A 27179-nucleotide genomic window follows, 5' to 3' on the forward strand; every position below is an offset into this window, starting at 1 on the left:
ATAGTGTTCTTGGCTCATTACTTTTCATACCATATACACATGACATGTGGTTTGGCCTAGAAAACAAGCGCTTTGGATATGCAGATGATACTACTCTCTTTGCATTAATTCCATCTCCAGAATGTAGATATGAGGTTGTTGAATCCCTTAGTAGAGATCTAGCTAAAATTAGTGCATAGTGAAAATTATGGGGCATGAAGTTTAATCCTAACAAAACTCAAAGTATGATTGTAAGATCAAGAACAGTTGCTCCTCAACACCCAGATCGCATCATTGATAATGTTTCTTTAACTCTGTATGGCTCTTAAAATTTTAGGTGTGATTCTCGACAGCAAGTTTACTTTTGAGAAACACATTAGGTCTGTGTCTTCAATTGCACAAATATTTGGCATATTGAGAAAGTCTTTTACGATTTTTGGTGATCAATCTATTCTGAAGAAGTTTTTAATTCTTTTATTCTACCTTCTTTCGAGTATTGTTCTCCTGTCTGGTCTTCAGCTGCTGATTCTCATCTTAATTTGTTGGACAGGAACTTACAGGCTATTAGATATCTTATTCTTGATCTACATATTAATCTCTGGCACCGTCGTTCAGTTACGCACGTTGCATAAGATTTTTTTATAATTCTGACCCTCCTTCACATTCAGATCTTCCCGGACAGTTCCATCTTGTTTGTACTACTAGGCTTGCAGTTAATTATAATAGTCAGGCCTTCTCCATCATCTCCTGGATTCCAATGACCTTAACCTTGTGGATATATCTGTCAAAGAAGTCCAAACCATCTTTGGGGCAGCTGGATCACAAATAGCTTCATATACAATTATCTTGTCAACCACGACCTCTTGACCCATTCATACAAACAGTGAACTTTAACAAAATATTCACACCATTTATATCAAATTGTATCCAAGACAAACCTGGAATCACTGATGTTGGATAGCAAGATGGGAAAAAGCTGCTAGAATATAGAGGAGATTGAAGTTAAGAGAAATATAAAGAGTATAGAAAGATATTTGGAGTTAAACTGGGGAAAAAGGTGCATCCCCTCAGTTCTAGATCCCTTTTGTCTATCTCAAGGTGTTTACACATCACAGTATTCTCTTATTATGAGGGACCTTTCACACTGGTATTTCACCATTCACCTTGTTCTAACAGAATTTGGCATTCCATAGCTTACTGAATGATTCATTGGGTTAGTCTATTTTACAGATAATTTTCACAGTGTCCATATATTCTACTGCCTATCCTCTCTTTTAAATTATAGTAGTACCTCGTTTTACAAGTTTAATTCATTCCGGAAGCAAGCTTGCTACCCAAAATGCTAGTAAAGCAAAACAATTTTTAACATAAGAAATAGAAGAAATTCACTTGATGCATTCCACATGTTCATAAATACACATATACACTCAATTTTAAAGGTTTGTGATGTTATTTAGTGAATAAATTATTACCCATGAGAAATTAATAAAGAATAATAATTCTTAGTAAAAAACAGGAATATGCAACACCTTGTACTGTAAAATCACCTTACCTAGCAAAAAAATTAGATGAAAAAGTTGTTACAAGGCAACACTCCATCCTGGTCTTATGTGAAGCCGTGAAGGGCGTTCATGTTATTTCTCACAAGCGCATGATGATACACTTATGTGCTGTTGTGAAAGTGGTGATGGATGGGTGGATTGAAGCCATCCTGGCATACTAAAATGAGATTATTGCTCTTTGGAATGCAAATTGCAAATGCAATAATCCCATCTGACCATGTGCTCATTCGAAGGGCTGTCATTGCACATTTTTCAAATGGCTTTGTCTGCTGGCTTATGGAGAGTAACTCAGTCCCATTTAAACAAAGTTATTTAGGGGTTACTTCAAACTCCTACTACTTTTTTGTTTCTCAACCAATTTGTTTAATTTAAAAACCATTTGAAAGAGAATTTTGTCCAATAAAAGTTGTATGCTGGAAATTTCCTTAGAATTTAATTTTATCATTTTATCAATGTATAGAAGTTACTTTCAAACAAACTATTTTTCATAAATAATTTTTTTTAAAGTGAACATACAGATTATAAGCTATAAAACTCTCTATCTTTTCATTTTAGAATGACAAACATTTATCAATATTCTGAACAATACTAGAAATTTTCCTACGAATATTTCATATTTTGATAAATTGGTCTTCAATGTTTTTTGTAGAGATTGATTAAATAGACTTTAGAATGTATAAGTATGGACTTTTAGGGGTAATAGTTCTTACCACTGGGGATCATATGAATATAATCCTCATATAATAGGCAATTTACTAAGCAATGGCATGCCCCTTCCTTCAAATCCCAAAAATATCTCTCCCCACACACACATAATATATGCAATATATAACAAATGTGCTCACATGAACAAGATTGATTAACATAATATATTCTTGTTTGTGTATTTTTCTGGGCAAATTATACACTTTTGCCCTATTTAGGTAGTAAGTTGGCCAGGACACCAGCTGCCCATTGAGATACTACTGCTAGAGAGTTATGGAGTCCTTCGACTGGCCAGACAGTACTACATAGGACCCTTCTCTCTAGTTACGGTTCTTTCCCTTTGCCTACACAGACACTGAATAGTCTGACCTATTCTTTACAAATTCTTTTCTGTCCTCATACACCTGACAACACTGAGATTGCCAAACAATTCTTCTTCACACAAAGGGTTAACTACTGCACTGTTATTGTTCAGTGGCTACTTTCCTCTTGGTAAGGGTAGAAGAGACTCTTCAGCTATGATAAGCAGCTCTTCTCCAAAATCAAACCATTGTTCTCTAGTCTTGGGTCGTGCCATAGGCTCTGCACCATGGTCTTCCACTGTCTTGGGTTAGAGTTCTCTTGCTTGAGGGTACACTCAGGGACTGTTCTATCTAGTTTCTCTTCCTCTTGTTTTATTAAAGTTCTTATGGTTTATATAGGAAATATTGATTTTAATGTTACTAATCTTAAAATATTTTATTTTTCCTTATTTCGTTTCCTCACTGGGCTACTTTCACTGTTGGGGCCCCTGGGCTTATAGCATTCTGCTTTTCCAACTAGGGTTGTAGCTTAGCATTTAATAATAATAATAATAATAATAATAAAATAATAATAATAGTTACTGTCTGACACTTTATATGCATATTTCAGCATAATCATAACAAAAATTGTAAATACAGCACTGTATATCACAAAGAGTAGCAGAGAAGTTCTACCATATTCATTGACAAAAAATAACCTAAGATTACAAGACGCTCGGCGCCAAGCTAACGCTTTTCGTTTCCTTTCGCTGATCGACATTCCTTCTCCCAGGGGTTGGGGAGCTTGGAAGAGGTCTAAGGCTAGGATAATGACAAGTCCGAGCAGAAGCACCCTCCACTGTATTGCAAAAATTCACTGCACTAATTTAGCACTAAAACTTGCACTTTTGAACTCTTTCACATAAGACCAAAAGTAGACAAGCCCGTTGTGAGAGATATTACTATTCTGTCAAGGGCTTGAATGAGTAAGCAATAGGTATTCTCTGAATCCTATATAAAATGTAACAAAATATTTTATATAAAATATTAAATGAACAGATATAGGAATGAAGTATATATATATAGAAGTAAACAACCCTTATTACTTAAGGGTTTCCAATAAAAGATGATTAGCCACATTTTACAATTGGAACATCTATATATATTATACGAAAAAAATTAGTATTCCCAAAAACGAACAAGTAAACAACGATACAAAGAATCGTGAGACTATATCGATTGTCATGAATAATACAGTGTAAAATTAACTGTACCTAAGTTTCTTTATCCTCTGCAAAAAGATTATCAAAAGAAAAAATACTAAAAGGACAAATATTTTTGTAAAATAACATATTCCTTTTTATCTTATAAAACTTAAATACTTTGGTTTTTAAGAAGAATTTACTTTTCATAAATAACGATACAAAGAAATTTGTAATACTGTAACGATCGACTGAGAACTGCGTAGCGTAAATTAAACTGAACGCTAGTTTAGTTAATCTTTGAAAACAGATCGAAGATTATCTAAAGAAAGTATACTAAAAGGACAAAAATTTCCTTAAAATAACATAATCCTTTTATCTTATAAGATAGTATTCACTTATCATTCTTTGTAGAAAAAGAAAGAAATTGCAAGTCATACTATAGCTTACGTCATATGACTGTGACGTCATAGAGTAGGCGGGGTGTTTACCTACCGCCATTATGTTTTTCGTTAGTTTACAGTAGGTTGAAAAAACTTCTAATCCTACCTTTTAAGCTATAAACATAGCGATCAAATACCAAATAAAACCAAATTAAGCAAATGCCAATAACCAATTTGGGAATACATCACCAAGATAACTGCCAAAATTCAGGTTAATAACGAGTGAATATCCGACGATGTTGCCTGCGTGAGCGGCAGAGAAAATCTGAAGATACAGGGAGTGGTTCTAAGTACCGTCGCGTGAGGGCTCACTGGTGGTACACCTGGCTACTCAATCTGCGATTGCCGCGAGTTTTGAATTTCTGCCGTGACGTCAGGGACTTAAGCTATACAGTGGAACCTCTACACACGAACGTATCTACATCCGAATTTTCCAACATCCGAAGTAAAATTCGAGCAATTTTTCGACTCTACACCCGAATTTTATTTCGACACACGAAGTAAGCAATTTTCGTCTTACCGGTTGTATCCAAATTTTTCGACACGCGAAGTACAATTCGAACACGTTCCTACTCTACACCCGAATTTTTTTTCGACACCCAAAGTAAACAATACCAGTGCACGTAGATGAGACTCATAGCGCCGGATGTATTTTTTTATTTCCGCCGATAGAAGGCAGCATTTCTACCTCAGAGGGACCCTCAATTAGCGTGGCTTGGGACATTCCTCTGTTCTCGTCGGCTTCGTGTGGTTGTGCCCTGTGCGTTCAGCTATTAACTGTGTTTTAATCATGTTTTTTTACGGTCATCCTTTTACGGTATTGTACGTAAATCATGGGTCCTAAAAGGATTAGTTTCGCAAGTGGTAGTGGTAGTGGTGAGAAAAGGAATAAGGAAATGCTTTCTTTAGAATTAAAGCAAGGAATTATTGAAAAGCATGAGTGTGAGTGAACTTGCAATAGGTTCGGCGCAAATAAAAGAGGTGTTAGGAAAATATCAAGACGTGGTCGACTTCATCGACAAATACCATCCAAAGAAATTGCAGGTTTGTCGTGTAGTTGCGCAGTTTGATGATGTTTCCCTAACTTATTTTCGAAACATTCTGAAAAGCTGTACCAAGCAATTTTCTATCGATAGCTTCTTTAAAAAAACTACGAAGCGAACTCGTGATGAAAAGGAAGGAAGTGGTTCAAAGAAAACGGCAAAGAGTGAAGCGAAAGAAAGTGAAACAAAGAAAACAGCAAAGATTGAAGAGAAAAAAATTCAATCAATTTTAAGTGTAGAGTGAAAGTGATTAAAATTAATCATCAAAAAAAAAGAAAATGTAAAAAAAAATATAAAATATAAAAATAAAAAAAATAAATAAGCTAAGTTAGGTTAAAGTTCACTTAGTGTAAGTTAGAATAAGTTACGGTAGTGTACGTTTATCGTAGTCAACCTCTCTACCTCCTCGCCGCCCGTCCGTCTCCTCTCTGCGTAGCAAGACCAACACCTGCTCTGGACTTTCTAAAGTAAAGTGACGCTAAAAACCCGTTTCTTATTTATTATTTCTTGATAATTATTCTTGTTTACATGTCTATTATCTAATTTAGAGTGCATATTGTCATGTGTAATTATGTGTAGTAATTTATTAAAGAGATATCATAGGTTTTTGGGCTCAACCACGGATTAATCCTATTTCAATGTATTCTTATGGGAAAATTCGTTTCTACATCCGAACATTTTCTACATCCGAAGTCAGTTGTGGAACGGATTAAATTCGTATGTAGAGGTACCACTGTATATATAACCACCGGGTAAGTCAGATGTTTAAAAATACTTACTTATTACAACAAAGAAGAATACAGTACTGACCTTCTGACATGCACAGGATATGTATGATAATGAATAAATTTCTTATCAGTTGCTTGTAACTTGCTCTGCCTCAACAGATGATTTCACCTTAAATCTATAACCTGAAATTCAACCATGGAGGGAATTAATTGCATCTCATTACTGTAGTCATATCCAATTAAAAATTATAACATTTATTCTTTATAGAACAATAAAGAACAATACTGTTATCATCATCACAATTATATTTACAACACAAAGCCAATAATATAAAATTCTGACATGTCTGATGTAAGTTCTACATATTTTCAAGAAACTATGAACAAATATTAATTGAAATTACCTAAGGAATATCTTAAATTATCTGTTGAGAAGCTGTATACACTGAGAACTAGGGTCATGCACAATTCATAAACACTGCTCTACTGTATGTTTAATTGGTAGAAGAGTTTTAGTTACTGACACTGTTGGCTAGTAACACCTTTACCTGAAATGGAAAGAGCTGAGAAGGAACAGTCATCAAATATTTCCCCATTTAAGAAAAAAATGTTACTGCTTAATGCTTAAAAATAATTAGGTAAAGGAATGCAAGTAAAAACCTAGATTTTTTTATCAAATTTATTCTTTATAAAATTTTCTTGCATAAATAAATTTCTATGGGTATACCTTATACTATCTAGGTTTAACAAACTTGGCCTGGATGAATATTCTTTGAGCATCGATACCTTCCTTTTTGTTAATGGTTTGACGTGTCACATAGGAATTGCTTGCAAGCTGGAATCCTGCACCTTCAAAAAGATCTTTGACTTCTTCTTCAGTAAAATAATACGACCTGAAAAATATCTTTGTTAAAGATGGGGAAATATTGTACTGTACATAGGTTTGCACTTATAACAAATAAAGATATCTACGATATCTATAGTTATCAGGTTTAAAAGATAAATATTAATTTTACTGCAACTTGATTTGCAAATGTGAAAAACACGACTAACAAAAGTTATCATATACGGGTCTTCTCAATTCTAAACATCAAAATTATTGCAATGTAATTTAAAAAGATTATTGATTCCTATTGTAAAACTTTTGTCAGCCCTTTTCACACCCATTTGAGATAAAAATCATCAAAAACTCTTTCTAGAATTTGCATTACAAAAACTTTTCCACTTTATAAAATCTAAAATCAACATATATTAAGGCCTATATTTTTCTTATAATAGTAGCGCACTTAATTAGATCACAATGCATCTTATTTATGAGTAAACATCTAACCTGAAAAATTATGACTTTTCATACAAATTAAAAGCTTATAAATAAGCCAAACTTGTGATCTTTGAATGCCAAGGCACTGTAGTCTTGTTTAAGAGAGAAAAAAAGTTGTGGTGGCTCTGATAATTCACCTATGGATCCACAAGTCCTAAGAATCTATCTCCCTCATCTTTTATGTGGTATGGCAAATTAGCTGTAAGCAGCAACGAGCAAGGAAATGTAATACTGGAACCAATTAACATTAGCTAATCAGAGTAAATAATATTTTTGACTTATAGCTTTGTTGAAGCTTTAAGACAGTAAGATTGTTAATATTGCAGATGCATTTAGCTATTACCTTACTTCCCTTAAATGAACCATAGGAAAAGGCATAAATCTCAGGTAATGAGTGAAGACTGGTCATACAGACTGGTCTCATAGTAAGAAGCACTTCAAGTATCCTGAGACTGCCTCTTCTACCCAATTAAAGCCTACTGCTGCAGGTTGCAATACTTGAAAAGTTACATCTTCCGTTCTCTGTAAAAACATAAGGAAGAGAATCTACAAGCTATCAGATAATTTACCCACATGATTTGACACCTCCACTTGGAAGGGCTTGCTGTGTCCCATCTAATTACTGTATTGCAAATCTTATTTTTCAAGAGCTTTATCAAGTTTTTCTACAAACACTGAGGTACTTGCAGTGCCAAGTTCATATGACCAATGTATAGCCAGAGATGATATCTACATCTAGTATTTTCTCTTAATAATTGATTCAGTCTTGCATCTGTTGCCTATTGGTAGCGCTTCCAGCATGCATAGCACTCGCTCTTCCCTTTATTCTGGTACATATGCTCATGGACCTCATGACAGTATGCCCCATATTGATGTTAATGTGCAGGGCACACATGCCAAATCACCTAATATTTTTACAGAGAATATTCTTTTCTACTTTGGCTCATGAGGCTCTTCTATCTCAAAGAGTACAAATCATGCATCATCCATGGTGATATAATATGAGATCCTAGTATCACTTCCAGTAATCACGATTCTTCACGATCATCAGAATTTAGCTTGACTTATTCTTCAGGATTAACTAACTTGATTTTAAATCATAAATCCAAGGGTAGCATTCTTAAGCCCATGAAGAACTCTTCTTGAAATGATGGAAATGCTCAATCTATGAATTAAGCTTAAGCTTTTATAGAAGATCTACATCAGCCATTCCAAACAGGTTCCAGAGAACCTTAGGGTTCCGTGAACTATTGATAGGGGTTACATGAGAATTTATGTTTTAACTATCTTTTTATTGACATATTATTTTTCTTCATTAGACATACTGTGAGAAATCATAGTCCTATACTTTTTTTATAGTGAAATATCAAGCGAGATTTTATTTTTGTTAATTTTACTAGAGATAGGTACTATTACAAATAACAGTGAAATGGTTTGCACAGCAGGCAAGCAATGGGGTTTCGAGGTGGCATGAGCCATAAAGCATACTCATATCGCATCATTCTACGGATTTCACAAGTGTTATGAGCTAATCAGTTAGCACTTCTGTCGTCCCGTTTTTATTTATTAATTAATTTACCTTGAACAGAGCGAACAACAAATTTCATTTTAACTGTCCTTTAGTAATTGTGAAAGTCTGAGATGTTCAAATGCTTATAAAGGAACCATTCCATTGACAAAGAAGATCAGAAGGAAAATGGCTACACTGTATACACATTTTTGGGCTCAGGCCATGTCGTCCTGATGGAAGGTTCCTTTAAGTAGCTTCCTAGGGTATATTTGACTACAGTAATATTCCCAGAGAATTTACCTTTAGGTCTCCAGAATTCTAACTCCTGGCGCGAATATCCTAAAATTTCTCTCAAGGATGTCGCATAATATCAGGGGACGTATATCTTGATACGACACATAGCAATCTTCACCCCGAATAGCGTTTTCGCTTCGAAGGGAAAGTGGCAAAAATAGAAGGGAAGCCGTTATCAAGGTACCCTTCCTCCGTTACTACCTTGAGTATCTAGATGGCACCATCGTCGCCGCCATGTTTCATTCCTTTAAGTGTAGCGCTACTAGCTCGGTGATTTTCCTGTTCGCTCTTGTGTTTACGCTTATCTTGTTGGATTTATCATGCAATCTCCAGCCACTTCTGCCTCTGGAAAGTTGAGTAATTGATCTTTACATTGTATAAATTTTAGCTCTTGCCTCACAGTGAAATTAGGTTAAATTAAGTGGAAGAGCTGTTGCCTGAACCGGAGGCGTCATGGACGCTGTTGTTCGTAACGAATGAGTTATTTAGTTAGCCAGAACGACTTTCCCGGTATAAATAGCATGAATAACTATAGCTATTCAGTCTTCATTGCTAGGAGTTAATTATATTATGCCAATTGTATTCGTAATAGTTTCGGCGACTTAGGTAACCGAACCTTCTTTACGCTAGGCTTCCTAGCCTAGGCGTTTTAGTTTACTTTCATGCATGATATAATAGACATTCTTAGTGTTATTAAATTTAAATGAAGCTATTTAGGCAATTTATGCATGTAAGATACATTGATTGCATATAAATTTTCCTCTTCTGAGATCGTATACGAGAGAGTTTCGGTGATTAAGGTAGTCGATTCTCGCCCGCCACTAGGCTACTAGCCTAGTGGCTTTAGTATACTTTCATACATGTTCCCCGGTTACCCTCGTGTATCGTTTTATCAATTCAGGCGGAGATAGATATCTCCTAGAATTATTATATAAACCGATACTCCTCTCCAGTGGAGATTTAAGGGTAATCCCTCCTTCCCTCTGAGTGTAGTGTACCAACCGTATGTCACACAATTGTACATAATTCCTTTTGTATATATTATGCTTGTATCTGCGCTCTTCCCTCGCACTAAAAAGAACCTGAATGATCATGTCTCCGTTTTGCTCTGTAACATTGTCTGTCTCTCGAACAGGTCATGTCCTGTTGCCTTGAGGTTTTGTATATAAAGAAGCGTGTTCCTTAATAAACAACTCAGTCTATTGCATCCTGCCTTTGAGTTCACATCCTTACTCGGCGCTGTCACATTGGTGACCCCGGAAGTCGACTCGCTCCCACTGCCTTCCACCCCCACCTCCCTCGCCCTTCCATCGTTGGTACTATGACGGAGACGGACTCTCCTACAGCAGTTGGCGCCGCAACCGCCCCATTGAAACTTTCACCGTTCGCCAGTAGAGAAGCGTTTGCTTGGTTTCAACGCGCTGAAGTCCACTTTCGTATCAGGGGCGTGACTCGCTCAACCACCAAAGCGGATTATGTTCTCGCGGCGATACCCGAGGACACCTTCCCAGAAATATCCGACTGGCTTTGTGAATAAGGAGACACCCCAATAGCGTATGACGCCCTCAAAACATACCTTCTGCAGCAGTACTCACCGTCGCCAGCCGCCCGTATAGCAAAGCTTTTTCAGCTCTCGCAACAACCGTTGGGGGACCAAAGGGCTTCGCTTGCCCTCAGGGAAATGACTAGTATCGCTCGCCTTCAACCTGCCGCAGACGGCTCTCCTCGTGAGGTGAACCTACTCCGTGCCCTTTGGATACGCCGTTTACCTGAACCTGTACGCGCTGCCATACCCGATGTCCATAGTTTACCCATAAAGGACTTGATGACCAAAGCCGACGCCCTTATGGACAGCCACTTTAAGACCTCCATCAACGCCTCCACCCCTGACGACGAGGATGCCTATTCAACGTCGACCGAAGCTGACATGAATGCCGTAGGACATACACGCCTACCCCGTGACGTGCCGAAGCGGCGACAAAGCCGCCCACCACCCACCAATCGCTCGCGCCCCAACGAACGACTTCTACAACCACTTACTACCTCCCATCCACCGCAGTTTTGCTACTACCACTTCAGATTCGGGGCAACCGCGAAGAAATGTGCCAAAGATTGTCAGTGGCCAAAAAACGTGTAAGTAGGCCATCGCTTGTGGCGGTGGCCTCCCATGTTTCTAATCTTTTCTTTTTACAGGATGCAGGAACGGGCATGCGATTTTTGGTAGACACGGGTGCTTGTCGTTCTCTTTTGCCAAGGAAACTCTTCAAGGCACAACGTAGTCTGTCTACATCTGCCGACGTCCGCTTGGTAGCTGCCAACGGATCTGCGATACCCACCTACGGTTACGAGAACCTCACATTATCGTTCGGAAACGGTAAATTCAATTGGAAGTTTCTCGTTGCTGACGTCACAATGCCAATCCTCGGTGCGGATTTCCTCTCTCATTTCCACCTTCTGGTCGATGTCGCCCACCGACGATTGGTCAACGCAGACTCGTACTTGTCGACACCTCTTCAACCCGCCCCCTCTAACCTCGCTCTCCACATCAGCGCACCCACGGATGCCTACGCCCACCTCCTCATGTCGTACCCGGAAGTTTTCCGTCCAGAACTTCGCCAAACGCCCACGGTTCCTGCCAAGCACGGTATTTATCACCATATCAAGACGACGGGACCCCCAGTCTTCGCAAAATTCAGACGTCTGGCACCGGAACGATTGGCAGCCGCCAAACAGACGTTCGCCGAAATGGAGAAAATGGGCCTTTGCCAAAAGGCCTCCAGCCCATGGTCGTCGCCCTTACACATCGTCTGAAGAAAGACGGCTCCCTCCGTCCGTGCGGGGATTACAGGCGCCTGAACATGCAAACAGAACCGGATCACTACCCCCTCCCAAACATTGCCGACGTGACCTCCTACCTGCACAATGCAAAGGTTTTCTCTACGCTCGACCTCCTGAAGGGGTATTATCAGGTGCCTATGAACCCAGAAGACATCCCCAAGACCACCATCACCACTCCGTTTGGTACATACACCTTCAATTACTCCTGTTTTGGCCTTCGTAATGCTGGGGCAACGTTTCAACGTCTCATGGATGGCATCTTAGGGGACCTCCCTTTCTGTGTATGTTATGTGGACGACATACTTGTGTTCTCCTCCTCAAAAGAGGAACACCTCCGTCATCTGCGCATCGTGCTCGACCACCTGCAACAAAACGGCCTTGTAGTCCGGTACGACAAGTGTACCTTTGGCGCCAACGAAGTATCGTTCTTAGGGCACCGCATCACTCCTGAAGGTATCCACCCCCTCCCTGAGAAGGTAACAGCTGTTCAGAACTTCCCCGTGCCCTCGACCGTCAAAGCTCTGCAGGAATTCTTGGGCATGATCAACTATTATCACCGTTTTCTGCCAGCCATTGCCGCCACTCTTGCTCCCCTCTACGCCTCCCTTAAGGGCAAGCCGAAGGACCTGAAGTGGGGTCCCCTTCAAGAAGCAGCCTTCTGCAATGCAAAGAAGGCCCTATCAACTGCTGCGGCTCTCACTTTTCCTATCCCGCATGCCCCTCTCCTTCTCTCCACCGATGCCAGCGACGTCGCTATTGGTGCAGTACTCGAGCAGGTGGTCAAAGGCTCGCCCCGCCCATTGGCCTTCTTCAGCAGAAAACTGTCCAAGGCAGAATCGGGTTATTCTACCTTCGATCGAGAATTGCTGGCGGTGCACTTGGCTGTCCGTCACTTTCGCCATTTCTTAGAAGGTACGCCCTTCGTCATTCGCACAGACCACATGCCTCTGGTGCACGCCTTCACTCGACAGTCTGACGCCTGGTCCGCCCGTCAACGCCGACATCTCTCCGCCGTGGCTGAATACAATTGCACCCTCCAATACGTCCCTGGGAAAATGAATCCCGTTGCCGATGCCCTGTCAAGAAACACGTTGGCTACCGTTCAACTGGGATTGGATTACAACGCCCTGGCTGAAGCCCAACGACAGGATCCAGAGTATCAAGCTTGTAGGACATCCTGCACGTCCCTCCGTTGGGAAGACTTTCCCCTTGAAGACTCCAACACCACCCTCCTCTGTGACGTCAGTACTGGTAGACCGCGACCTTGGATTCCTGCTCCCATGCGCCAACAGGTGTTTGATTTCATTCACGGCCTTTCACATCCCTCGTGCCGTTCTACTGCACAGCTGCTGAAAGCAAAGTTCATTTGGCACGGCATTTCTAAGGATGCTAAGGATTGGGTCTGCGCCTGTACTTCTTGCCAAACTTCCAAAGTACATCGACACACGGATTCAGGAGTGGGCACCTTTCCTCAACCTCAGCGTCGTTTCGCACACATTCACGTCGACGTTGTAGGCCCCCTACCCACATCACAAGGACATCGTTACCTGTTTACCGTCATCGACCGCTCCACTCGTTGGCCTGAAGCCATTCCCATGGAAACTGCAACGTCCGCCTCGTGTACATCTGCCTTACTCTCTGGATGGATTTCAAGATTCGGTATCCCTGAGCATATTACTTCTGACAGGGGAACCACTTTCACCTCTCAATTGTGGACGTCATTAGCGAATCTCCTGGGCATCACCCTACATCAGACAACGGCCTACAACCCCGCTGCCAATGGAATGGTTGAACGTTTTCATCGCACCCTCAAAGCAGCTTTGATGTCCCGCTGCAAGGATTGCAACTGGTTTACTCAGCTTCCCTGGGTCCACCTTGGACTAAGGACCACTCCTAAAGACGCCCTCGACGTCTCGGCAGCTGAAATGGTGTATGGCGACCCGTTGGTCGTCCCTGCCGAATTTTTTCCTTCTACAACCTCCTCCGACGATCTCCAGCGCATACGTCATGTCGTGGGAAAATTTACTCCGTGCCGCCAGACTTACAAGCCCCCAGCGAAGCATCACATACCAACGGACTTGCACTCTGCAACGCACGTCTTCCTGCGCAACAACACCAGCAAGCCACCACTAACGCCCCCTTACACGGGCCCTTTCTCCTAAACATTCGGGGCAAAGAAGACTGGGTCTCCATTGATCGTCTAAAACCTGCTTATCTTCTGCCAGATGACCCGGCTACAGTTCGCCTCTCTAGATCAGGGCGCCCTATTTAACATGTACAGTATGTCATTTTTAGGGGGGGAGCCATGTACCAACCGTATGTCACACAATTCTACATAATTACTTTTGTATTTATTATGCTTGTATCTGCGCTCTTCCCTCGCACTAAAAAGAACCTGAATGATCATGTCTCCGTTTTGCTCTGTAACATTGTCTGTCTCTCAAACAGGTCATGTCCTGTTGCCTTGAGGTTTTGTATATAGAGAAGCGTGTTCCTTAATAAACAACTCAGTCTATTGCATCCTGCCTTTGAGTTCACATCCTTACTCGGCGCTGTCACAGTAGCCTTAGGCTACAACCCTAGTTGGTCGTGCCTCGAGTTGTCATTCAGGCAGGACTAGGCTAAGGTTTTCTGTCGCTTCCCTTAGCCGCAGATAGCAGGTTTTGAGTTTCGGTCAGAACCTCAGAGTATATAGTCTTGTGCCGGCAGGGTGAATAGTCATTCCCCTGTCGGACTAGGCTGCCGGCATAGGAGGCTAGACCTCCCTAGGCCGCACCTGAAGGGGTTGTATGATTTTGCCACCTTCTCCCTGCGGTCTAGTAGACTAATCCTGTGCTCGTAGACCTTAGGCTGAAGAATAGATATTCTTCTGCCGCCTAGGATGGCGCCGGCGCTGGAACTCTGTTTCTCTCTTGTTGAGAGGAGGCGGCAGGCTTGCTGCCAGCCTCTTAACTGTATTGGTAGACCCTAGGCTGTAGAATAGATATTCTCCTGCCGCCTAGGATGGCGCCGATACTGAAACAGAGTTTCTTAAAGGTGTGGATGGACCGGCAACCCTGCCGGCTCCTTCCACACCTCATACAGGACCCCCCCCCAGCCATCGCAACCCTTTGGCCGTTGTCCTACAATCTCCCCGCTTGCCGGCAGGTTGTGGGGCCGGCCGGGGATTCTGCTTGTAGTGGCTTAGTCGCTCAGCTTTCCCTTATGGACGCAAGTCTCCGGGAAAGCTGTGCCAGCTGGGCCGATTGCCGGCAGGAGATCCCTTTACTGTAGAGTGTTCTTCAGTCTTCTCTTGGACTGCCATTCACAGACCTGTGGCCGGCAGAGACCGGCAATGGTTTGTGTGGGGGTGGAAGCCTGAATGATACATTCTCCCCTTCCATTTGAACCCTCATTCTGGAGGAAGGTAGTAAGACTGAGCTCTTACATCCTTATTTACTGTTGATACACTTTCAATAAGGCACCCTTCACTCCTTGCTTTCTCTCTCTCTATCGGCTAGTGCCGCCGGGTACTAACCTAGCTGGCAGCTGCCGGCCGGGTTGATGCTGCCGGCCACTACTCTAGCCAGCAACTTGGATTAGTGCGCCAGCAGCCGGCGAGCTGCTGGCTACCACCCCGCCCGCCAATGCACCCGCCGGACTGTGCCCCAGGTGCTAGTCTTGCCGGCAACATGTCAGCTAGAACTACAGTATATGACTATACAGTAGCCAGTATATTTGCAGTATAGATCATACTGCAAACAGAATACTATAGTATAAAGTATACGGTAGTTAATTTTCCAACATACCCTGTGTGTCCATGCACAGTCTATTGTTGAGACAATATTATATTATGAAAGGAAGATTTCTTTCCATATACTGATAGATGATCAGTTACAAATGACCCTCATTATTAAACCTTTGGGAAGTCAGTGTTAAGTTACACTTATCTATCCTTACAGGTTAGAACTCTTCCAATGGGCTTCCTGAATAGGAAAACCCTAGGCTTTAATTTTGAGGGAGGTCACAGCAATTGGCTGGACAGGAAACACAAGTATGCGTCTTTCCTAATTCTCTTCTAGCTTGTCTATCCTAAGCTATATGCAATCAAAATGCAAAATATTAATAATAATATTTATATAGTTTATCAGGTGAGATGAACTACCATATACTCATTTAGTTTTCCTCTCTTCACAGGAGGACCACCCTGAGTGCCTGTGAGTCTTCTGCAACGTCAGGAGCAAGGACTTCTGTGGCCATGTAGAGTGCAGGGCGCACTCTCTCTGTTCCATCACCAAGGGAACTCTAGAGTACTGGGACCCCCAGGACTGCAATGTATGCAAAGCCTTGGTTACTGAGGCTTTTGATGACCCCAAGACAGAGGAGTCAAGGGATGCAGCACGGAGTAAGCTGCGCAGATGGGTTCGTGGCTTCCAGAAGTATGCCACGGGCCCTTACCTTCCGAATGAATGGATGCGGGCCTATCTGTTCCCTAAGACAACTGCGGATGCCGTTATACCAAAGCCTCACTCTGAGATCCCTTGCGTCCAGATTTTCGTAGATACAGATGTTTCGGACACGATGAAGGACATCCATCTAGATGAGAGGATGTCAGAGGTGTCGGAAGAGACCGAGAAGGACCTTCTTGCGGAGGGTCAAGAAGAGGAGTCTCCCTTGGCTCTTGAGACTGAAGAGGATGACGTCGAATCGGAGTTCGTTTCGTCGGTTCCAGCCCCAGAACCAATGCCCTCTACGTCTGCTGCTCCTCCGTCTGACGAAATGGGAAAAGCCCTGGCTAGTCTCATGACGATGATGGAGAGTCTTCGTAAGCAAAACGAAGAAAGGGACGCTGCACTGAGGAAAGAGATGCACCATCTTGCAGCATCCCGTGGGTTTCACAAGAGACTCAATGTGAAGGATCTTCCTTCGTGTTCCGAAGTAAACCCTTAGAGGAATGCAGAGTACATGCCAATTACAAACGGGAAGATCTTCATTTCAGAGAAGCTGGAAGCCGTCCTCATTGAGGATGTTGACTTTTGGCCCAGCTTTGAGTCTTACCAAGACTGCTTCGTCCGTCTGAAGGCGGAACCTGTGCCCAAGGAGGAGACAGAGCTGAAAGAGGTCATAGTTCTTGACCATGGGAAAGCTCAAGCCTTGATGGCAAGCAGTCTGAAAGACAGGGGCTTCACTAATTCTAAAGTGCCAACTCTGAGTAAAAAACACCCTTCTTTTCTTGCTCCAGCTAAACTGGCCTTTCCCTTTGTGGAAAAAGGGTTTAAGGCAGTTATGAAGGCAGAAGCAGCTGGGAAACCTTGCCCTACACTTGAGGAGTGTAGACCTTTATCCCTAGCTCTGCCTACGGATGACAAATATTGGAAGGAAATACATCTTACCTTCTCAGTTGGGAAGTTGGAGGCGGATATTGCTGGACGCCAGTTCAGCGAAAACCTGCCTAAGTTGTCGGACTTTCTCTTGCGTAGGGAGCAAGAGACAAAGGAAAAGCTTGCCGCATCTCTGTCCCTCCAAATTACCTTGAAGGCAATGGCAAGTGATAATAGATCCCCAGACATGTTCATGGTTGTGGCCAAATCACATTTGGCAACACTGGTCAAGGACCCATATGGCTATGTTAGGGCCAGAAGAGCATGTAGGGAGTTCGTGTTTGCTTTGGCTGCGGTGAAGCACAAACCCAGGAAGCTGATATTTTCCAATATCTGGGGAAAAGACCACTTCCCGAGTGAAGTGGTCAAGGAAGTAGACAACAAGGCTGCCACGGAGAACGGGAATCTTCTCCAAAAGTGGGGCATGTCGGCTAAGAGGAAGTCTTCCCCGGATGAGGGTCCCCAACCAAAGAGGAAGATGAAGAGACCAAGGTGGCCCTCTCGCCTGTCAGACAACAACAACAACTTCCCGCAGTTCCAATGACCGCAGTACCCCAGATGGTGGCACAACCCCAACCCACCTACCAGATGGTACCCCAGCAGATGGTGACCCAGTCACCAGCCTTTACTCCTGCCTATGAGAGGCAGACCACTACCTTTCGCCCTAAAGGTAGAGCGTCAAATAGAGGCTCCTCTAGACGCCCCTCAAGAGGAAGAGGGGGTAGGGAAGGACGCGGTCAAGGAGGCAAGTCCTCCGGACAACCGAAGCGATGAGATGCTTCTGGTAGGAGGAAGACTCCAAAGCTTTCGGGATTGCTGAACCTTCGATCCCTGGGCCCACAGCCTAATAAAAAACGGACTAGGTTGGAGCTGGAGGACAGCTCCACCATCATTCCCTCAATTCTTCCAACACTCTACCCCCGTCCTGGAAGAATATACCCGAGAACTCTTGAGCAAACGGGTAATAAGGAGGGCAAAGTCCATCAAATTCCTAGGAAGGCTGTTTTGTGTTCCCAAGAAGGACTCAGAGTCATTCTGGACTTGTCACCACTCAACAAGTTCAAAGAAAACTACAAGTTCAGGATATTAACACTTCAACACATAAGGACCCTGCTGCCAAAACGGGCGTACACAGTCTCCATAGACATGGCAGATGCCTATTGGGATATTCCAATCAATCGCCCACTCTCCTCCTACCTAGGATTCAGGCTACAGAAGAAGATATACGTCTTCAGAGCCATGCCCTTCGGACTAAACATAGCCCCAAGGATCTTTACAAAGCTTGCAGATGCAGTCGTTCAACAACTACGCCTAGAAGGTGTCCAGGTGGTAGCCTACCTGGATGATTGGCTGGTGTGGGCAGCATCTGAGACGGAACGCATGCAAGCATCCAAGAAAATGATCCAGTTCCTGGAACATCTGGGATTCAAAATCAACGTCAAAAAGTCTCGACTATCTCCAGCTCAGGAGTTTCAATGGCTTGGAATGCATTGGAACTTACAGTCACACCGCCTCTCTATTCCACCAAAGAAGAGGAGAGAGATAGCGGGATACTACTGAAATCCAACAGGATATCAAGACGCCAACAAGAGAGAGTGCTGGGCTCCCTTCAGTTTGCATCAGTGACAGACATAGTGCTAAGAGTACAGCTAAAAGATGCGTCAGGAGTCTAGAGAAGATATGCATCAAACGCTCGAAGAGATCTAAGAAGACCGATACCAACTCGACTACGATCACTTCTCAACCCATGGTCGAAGGCCAAGAACCTGAAGAGGTCTGTGCCTTTACAACCACCTCTACCTTCAGTCATCATCCGCACGGACACATCAAAGGAAGAATGGGGAGGTCACTCTCACCAAAAGAAAGTCCAAGGGACTTGGTCCTCTCTATTCAAGACCTTCCACATCAACGTTTTGGAAGCCATGGCAGTCTTTCTCACGCTGAAGAAATTGTCTCCTCGCCATTCAGTCCACATAAGACTGATTTTGGACAGCAAGGTGATAGTGGGATGTTTGAATCGTCAAGGTTCGAGATCACCCCAAATCAACTAAGTGATGCTGGCCATCTTCCGCTTGACGGAGAAGAGATGGCACTTATCAGCAGTTCACCTCCAAGGGTTATGCAATGTGACGGCGGACGCTCTATCCAGGCTCTCGCCGATAGAGTCAGAATAGTCCCTAGACGCAGGATCATTATCCTTCATCTTACGTCAAGTCCCAGGACTGCAGATCGACCTCTTCGCGACGAGCAACAACAAGAAACTACCTCGTTATGTGGCCCCATACAAGGACCCGCTAGCGGAGGCGGTGGATGCCATGTCCCTCGACTGGAACAGATGGACCTGCATTTACGTGTTCCCTCCAACAAACCTCCTGTTGAAGGTCCTCAACAAGCTGAGATCCTTTCAGGGAACGACAGCTCTAGTGGCTCCCAAATCAAATGGCCGATGAGCAATTGGTTCCCTCTAGTATTGGAACTGAAGCTGAGGCTAGTCCCTCTGCCAGACCCAGTAATGACTCAACAAGTACAGAAGTCGACTGTCTTCGCTTCATCACAGAAAACCCAAAACCTTCATCTCATGATTTTCTCTCCTTAGCAGTTAAGAAAATGTTTGGGATCTCGAGAGACAGTATAGACTTCTTAGAAGAATATAAGTCTAAATCTACCAGAAGACAATATGAGTCGTTTTGGAAGAAGTAGGTTGCTTTCGTCAAGGCAAGAAGACAAAAAGAGATCAACAGATTTCTGTTTATCCTTCTTTATTCACCTTCATGGACAAGGTTTAGCAGCCAATACAATAACAACATGTAAATCAGCCTTGACTAGACCTCTGCTTTACGCCTTTCAAGTAGACTTATCCAATGAAATCTTTAGCAAGAGACCTAAGACTTGTGCTAGACTTAGGCCTGCAGTACCTCCGAAGCCCATTTCATGGTTCTTGGATAAGGTCCTACAGTTTGCCTCAACAGTGAACAATGAGGATTGCTCTCTGAAAGACTTAACCCAGAAAGTTATATTCTTGATTGCTCTAGCCTCGGGGGCCAGAGTTAGTGAAATAGTGGCCCTTTCTAGAGATGAGGGCCATATTCAGTTCACAGAAGCAGGAGAACTGAATCTCTTTCCTGACCCAACGTTTCTCACCAAGAACGAGCTACCTACCAAAAGGTGGGGTCCCTGGAGAATCTGCCCTCTGAAGGAAGGTGTCTCGCTGTGTCCAGTGGAGTGTCTAAAGGTCTATCTTCGTAGAACTTCAGACTTCAGGGGAGGACAGCTCTTTAAAGGAAAGACCTCGGGGTCAAACTTATCCCTAAAACAACTAAGGACAAAGGTCACCTATTTCATTTGCAGAGCGGATCCTGACAATACACCTGCAGGTCATGATCCCAGAAAAATTGCTTCGTCATTGAACTTTTTCCAATACATGGACTTTGAGCGTCTTCGCTCATATACTGGATAGAGTCATCCAGAGTATTTCTTAAGCACTACACGAAGCAAGTGCAAGAGTTGAAATGGTATATGGTGGTGGCAGGTAGTGTTCTAAAGCCTGTCGCTTAGTGCTGCGAGGAACAGTGAATTGATTGGGACTGTTGAGAATCGGGTGAAAGTGTTGACACTTAGTGTGCAACATGAAAAGATAAAGGTCACCAAGGTGGTACTATGGACTGTTCCAGTTATCAAAGGTGAAGAAACATAGAGATAACACTTGTGCCGTGTGTTTTTACACAGTGTGAAGAGATAGTCATTCATAGAAATACATATTAGACAATTATTAAATTTTCAGTTTTGTGGCAATAATTATGTTCCCTTTCAGGTGAAAATAATCATTTCTGGTCTTGTCTGCTTTAGATATGTTTCTTTTGCATTCTTTAGCATTATATTAACGCTATGTTATGTATGTTGAATTGCTATTTATTCATTACCAATAAATGATTGATTGGTATTTGCGTCTTATTTCGCCCCAAATTTGAATTAATAAAGATATGCGAGAATATTATTCAACCCTTAATAATCTGCATATGGACATGTGAACAAAATGGGTAACTTTGTTCTAACATGAGTACAACCTTTCTCTGCCTACGTATACTTTGTTCCTACAAGGGTACAAACTTGTCTGATTTTGCATACAGCAAATCCTGCATGCTCTGAAGGCTATGTTGGCTCATAAAAAATTTTATTTGTATCAGAGTACAAAATTTGACTGGCTTGCCATACAGTGATACCTGTATGCTCTTGTTGCTATGTTTGTTCATATGGTATATGCAAACCTCGAGACTTTTTCCTAAGTCTACTATGACTCTTCCCTGCAGGGAGCAGGAAGCACTAACATAGTTCATGATTAGAAGTAATGACGTATAACGGTAACGCCATATGTCTCTATGGTCTAAATGAACAAAGGAAATATTGTCCTGAGGTTAAGGCGCATTCGGAAAATCAACAGATACAGTACTTTCTAAATAATGCTCTGGTAACCTTCCATCAGGACGACATGGCTTGAGCCCAAAAAATGGATTTTGAACGAAGTGAAAAATGTTATTTTCATTAGTAAAATAAATTTTTGAATATACTTACCCGATAATCATGTAGCTGTCAACTCCGTTGCCCGACAGAATTCTACGGAAGGGATACGCCAGCGATCGCTATACAAGAGGGGGGTGTACTCACAAGCGCCACCTGTGGCCAGGTACTGCAGTACTTCTTGTTGACACCACTTCAATTTTTCCTCGGTCCACTGGTTCTATGGGGAGGAAGGGTGGGTCAATTAAATCATGATTATCGGGTAAGTATATTCAAAAATTTATTTTACTAATGAAAATAACATTTTTCAATATTAAACTTACCCGATAATCATGTAGCTGATTCACACCCAGGGAGGTGGGTGAAAACCAGTGTACATGTATATCAAGAAGCTAAGTATCCCGTATTTCATATTATCAGTTATTCAAAATAACAATGAAATTACAAGTACCTGGTAAGGAAGTCGACTTGAGCCATTACTCTGCCTTAAATAAGTTCGTCTTCCTTACTGAGCGCAGCGTTCCTCTTAGGAGGCTGAACAACTCTAAGGTGCTGAAGTATCAAGGGTTGCAACCCATACTAAAGGACCTCATCACAACCTTTAACCTCGGCGCTTCTCAAGAAAGAATTGACCACCCGCCAAATCAACAAGGATGTGGAAGGCTTCTTAGCCGACCGTACAACCCATAAAAAGTATTCAAGAGAAAGGTTAAAAGGTTATGGGATTATGGGAATGTAGTGGCTGAGCCCTCGCCTACTACTGCATTCGTTGCTACGAATGGTCCCAGGGTGTAGCAGTACTCGTAAAGAGACTGGACATCTTTGAGATAGAATGATGCGAACACTGACTTGCTTCTCCAATAGGTTGCATCCATAACACTCTGCAGAGAATGGTTCTGTTTGAAGGCCACTGAAGTAGCCACAGCTCCCACTTCATGTGTCCTTACCTTCAGCAAAGCAAGGTCTTCTTCCTTCAGATGAGAATGTGCTTCCCTAATCAGAAGCCTGAATAGTAAGAAACTGAGTTCTTAGAACTTGGGAAAGAAGGTTTCTTGATAGCACACCATAAGGCTTCTGATTGTCCTCGTAAAGGTTAAGACCTTTTTAGATAGTACCTAAGAGCTCTAACTGGGCAAAGTACTCTCTCCAGTTCATTCCCCACCAAGTTGGACAGGCTTGGGATCTCGAACGACTTAGGCCAAGGACGTGAAGGAAGCTCGTTTAGCAAAAACCGAGCTGCAAGGAACATGTAGCCGTTTCAGATGTGAAAACAATGATCCTGCTGAAGGCGTGGATCTCACTTACTCTTTTAGCTGTTGTCAAGCACACGAGGAAAAGAGTTTTTAATGTGAGGTCCTAAAAAGAGGCTGATTGGAGAGGTTCAAATCTTGATGACATAAGGAACCTTAGGACCACGTCTAGATTCCAGCCTGGAGTGGACAACCGACGTTCCTTTGAGGTCTCAAAAGACCTAGGGAGGTCCTGTAGATCTTTGTTGGTGGAAAGATCCAAGCCTCTGTGGCGGAAAACCGCTGCCAACATACTTCTGTAACCCTTGATCGTAGGAGCTGAAAGGGATCTTACTTTCCTTAGATGTAACAGGAAGTCAGCAATCTGGGTTACAGTGGTACTGGTTGAGGAAACTGCATTGGTCTTGTACCAGCTACGGAAGACTTCCCCTTGAGACTGATAGATTCTGAGAGTGGATGTTCTCCTTGCTCTGGCAAACGCTCTGGCTGCCTCCTTCGAAAAGCCCCTAGCTCTTGAGAGTCTTTCGAAAGTCTGAAGGCAGTCAGACGAAGAGCGTGGAGGTTTGGGTGTACCTTCTTTACGTGAGGTTGACGTAGAAGGTTCACTCCTAGAGGAAGAGTCCTGGGAATGTCGACCAGCCATTGCAGTACCTCTATGAACCATTCTCTCGCGGGCCAGAGCGGAGCCAATCCACGTCAGCCGTGTCCCTTTGCGAGAGGAGAACTTCTGAAGTACCCTGTTGACACTCTTGAACGGCGGGAATGCATACAGGTCGAGATGGGACCAATCCAGCAGAAAAGCATCCACGTGAACTGCTGCTGGGTCTGGAATCGGAGAACAATACAACAGGAGTCTCTAGGTTATCGAGGTAGCGAACAGATCTATGGTTGGCTGACCCCACAGGGCCCAAAGTCTGCTGCAAACACTCTTGTGAAGGGTCCACTCTGTGGGGATGACCTGACCCTTCCGGCTGAGGCGATCTGCCATGACATTCATACCGCCCTGAATGAACCTCGTTACCAGCGTGAGCTTTCGATCTTTTGACCAGATGAGGAGGTCCCTTGCGATCTAGAACAACTTCCACGAAAGAGTCCCTCCCTGCTTGAAGATGTAAGCCAGGGCTGTGGTGTTGTCAGAGTCCACCTCCACCACCTTGTTAAGCTGGAGGGACTTGAAGTTTATCAAGGCCAGAAGAATTCAACAACTCCTTGCAATTGATGTGAAGTGTCCTTTGCTCCTGATTCCATGTTCCCGAGCATTCCTGTCCGTCCAAAGTCGCACCCCAGCCCGTGTCTGATGCGTCCGAGAGGAGACGGCGGTCGGGTTTCTGAACAGCCAAATGTAGACTTCCTTGAGAAGAAAGCTGTTCTTACACCACGCGAGAGAAGACCTCCTCTCTTCAGAAACAGGAACTGAGACCGTCTCTAGCGTCATGTCCTTTATCCAGTGAGCAGCTAGATGATACTGAAGGGGGGGGAGGTGGAGTCTCCCTAACACGATGAACAGGGCCAGCGATGAAAGTGTCCCTGTTAGACTCATCCACTACCTGACTGAGCATCGGTTCCTTCTCAGCATGCTCTGGATGCATTCTAGGGCTTGGAAGATCCTTGGGGCCGACGGAAAAGCCCGAAAAGCTCGACTCAGAAGATCCATACCCAGGTAGACAATGGTCTGGGATGGGACGAGCTGAGACTCCTCAAAATTGACCAGGAGGCCCAGTTCCTTGGTCAGATCCATAGTCCATCTGAGAATCTCCAGACAGCGACGACTTGTGGGAGCTCTTAAAAGCCAGTCGTCTGACGGAGCCGGACACAAGATCATGGTACTGCTGCACAGTCTGTGAACTGTCAACCATGGGGAAGCGAGGAAGTACAGTGACAACCCGAAGCTGTCTAGACTGTCTGGGTCGTATAGACAACTCCTTATCGGGTTGCTGAGGTTGCCGCACTGCGTCACAACAAGTCACTTCTGCTGGTTGTTGAACGTCTTCCCAGTGACACACTGACTCCGTAAACAAAAAATCCTCTAACAAGGACTAAGCTTGGACTGCATGTCTTGCAACACAGCTCAAGGTCTATGGGAGCAGGTGTGGTAACAGACGGGGTTAGCGACTGAAGTGGAACCATTACCTTCCCTGGAAGCATGTTATGCTTAAATAAAAGTCCATAGGAGGCTACGCAGCTAAAGGCTCCTCTCCAAATGACAGAGTCCTCAAGGGAATATCAGAAGGAGGGAGAAAAGCACTTTCTCATCTACAGGGACCATATCCGAGAAAAGCTAAGTTCTCTCAGTGAGGGTTTCATTGGTGCAAAAGCAGCAGACTAGAAGGCAACGTTATGAAACTGCTTGACAGACTAGTGAGTTGGCAACAACCAAAGATGTGTGACTGAGAAGCATGCGGTAAGGTATGCAGAGCATGCTGAATGTAGAGCATGCTGTATGCAGAGCATGCTGTATGTAGAGCATGCTGTAAGAGAAGCAGAGCATGTTGCATGGCGTGTAACATTTCTCAGAAATTCCATGACCAGTGCTAGATTGAGTAATATCGCATTACTGTCCATTGAAAGTGCACGTGCCGAGGGAATTGATTTAGACTGTTTTGTTGATGAATTTGATAGCCGGCATGATAATCGTAGAATTAAGCTGCACTAAATATACGATCTATAATCTACTTCACCTCAGGACAGGGAAACTCGCCCTGTTGGCAACACTGCATTACTTCATGCATGCTTGCATGGGGTTTTAATATCAACATAATATTTACATTACATTCATAACTCATGATTCATTTTTGTTTTGAAGATATTTTGCCATATTTGCGATTTGTTAAAAATATATTGCAAGGAATACATATATATTTTTTTATTTAAGTAATACGAATAACCTCCATTATCATAATGTTTGTGTAGGCATACATGTATATGATTACAAATGCAAGTTATGAAAGTAATGAGGTGTTATTATTGTCATTTGTTATTTTAAAGTTGAATGGGAAGAGGCTCAAGTTGAGGAGAAAGTGGCAGATGCATGCGTTGAGGTGGCTGACTCATAGCATGAGGTTCCTGCCTCAAGAGTTGCGCTTGCCTCAAGGGTTGAGGTGGCTGCGCAGAGAGAGGCTCTTGACTCACGAGTTGAGGTTCTTGAGGTGTGAGCTGCGAGAGTTGAGGTAGCGGCTGCGCAGAACGCAGTTCCTGTCTCACGAGTTGAGGTTCCTGAGGAGCTAGCCTCAAGAGTTGAGGCTCTCGCCTTGAGGAAAGTTGAGGTAGCAGCTGCGAGAGCTGAGGTGGCTGCCTCAAGGATGGTAGAGGTTGTCGTACCTCAAAAGGTTGTAGCCTCAAAGATGGTCTAACTGCAAGAAAATCTTGCCTCAAGGCATAAGACTCCTGCTCCCATTGTTGAGGTTGCCTTAAGGAAGGTTAAGGTTGCTGCACAACGCTGGTAACTGGCAACTCCGAACGCGGTAAGGTAGCTTGAGGAACCTCAACTTCGTACGCCTGGCAGACTGGACTGCGGTGAGGCGGAGCGCTCGCAGGAGGAGGTGTAACCTTCTCAGCCTGAAACTCACGCATTAAGACCGCAAGCTGCGACTGCATGGACTGCAGCAAAGTCATCTTGGGATCAACAGACGATAAGGTCTGTTGAGGCAAAGCCTTAACAGAAGATGAGGTCTGTTGAGGCATCGCCTTACCTCTCTTAGGAGGTGTGCAGTCACCTGATGACTGCGGAGAGTCAGAGCTAACCCAATGACTGCATCCGGGTTGTTGAACTCTAGAGGTCTGGACTTTACGTTTAAGAGGTCTTGAGACCTGAGTCCAGCGTTTTCTCCCCGAAATTTCTTCTGCAGACGAGCAAAATAAGGGCTCAATCGTCTGCGGGTGGGAGTGACGGTCTCTGTAAGACACGCCTGCAACCACCGAGGATACTTCTGTGCGCCGATCAAGGCCTGCCGAACCCTTTTGCCCTTCGACATTGCTTCTCCCCTGGGCTTGGGAGCTTGCAAGAGGTCCCGGACTGGGAGGACGACTGGCACGCACAGAAGTACCCTCACGCACAACACTGACACACTTTGCGCTAATCACTTATCACTTTTGATTTTCTGTTTGCACTTATTTCACTGAACTCGAAACTTTAAGTGGTTTGTACCTGA

At 43.5% G+C, this 27179-nt stretch overlaps 1 protein-coding gene across 1 annotated transcript in view; it reads right to left on the minus strand.

The window, feature by feature from the left end:
- Positions 1 to 6610: 6610 nt before the first annotated feature.
- The window catches only part of LOC137634508 (tRNA N(3)-methylcytidine methyltransferase METTL6), a 71018-nt gene continuing 50449 nt past the window's right edge, over positions 6611 to 27179 (minus strand). Inside the window, exon 6 of the mRNA XM_068366949.1 lies at positions 6611 to 6836. Within this exon, the coding sequence (XP_068223050.1) occupies positions 6677 to 6836 (160 nt within the window). The 3' untranslated portion in view covers positions 6611 to 6676. The remainder of the gene's footprint in view (positions 6837 to 27179) is intronic.

Source organism: Palaemon carinicauda, chromosome 44 (assembly GCF_036898095.1).
Source record: "Palaemon carinicauda isolate YSFRI2023 chromosome 44, ASM3689809v2, whole genome shotgun sequence".
NCBI classification, from domain to species: Eukaryota; Metazoa; Arthropoda; class Malacostraca; order Decapoda; family Palaemonidae; genus Palaemon; species Palaemon carinicauda.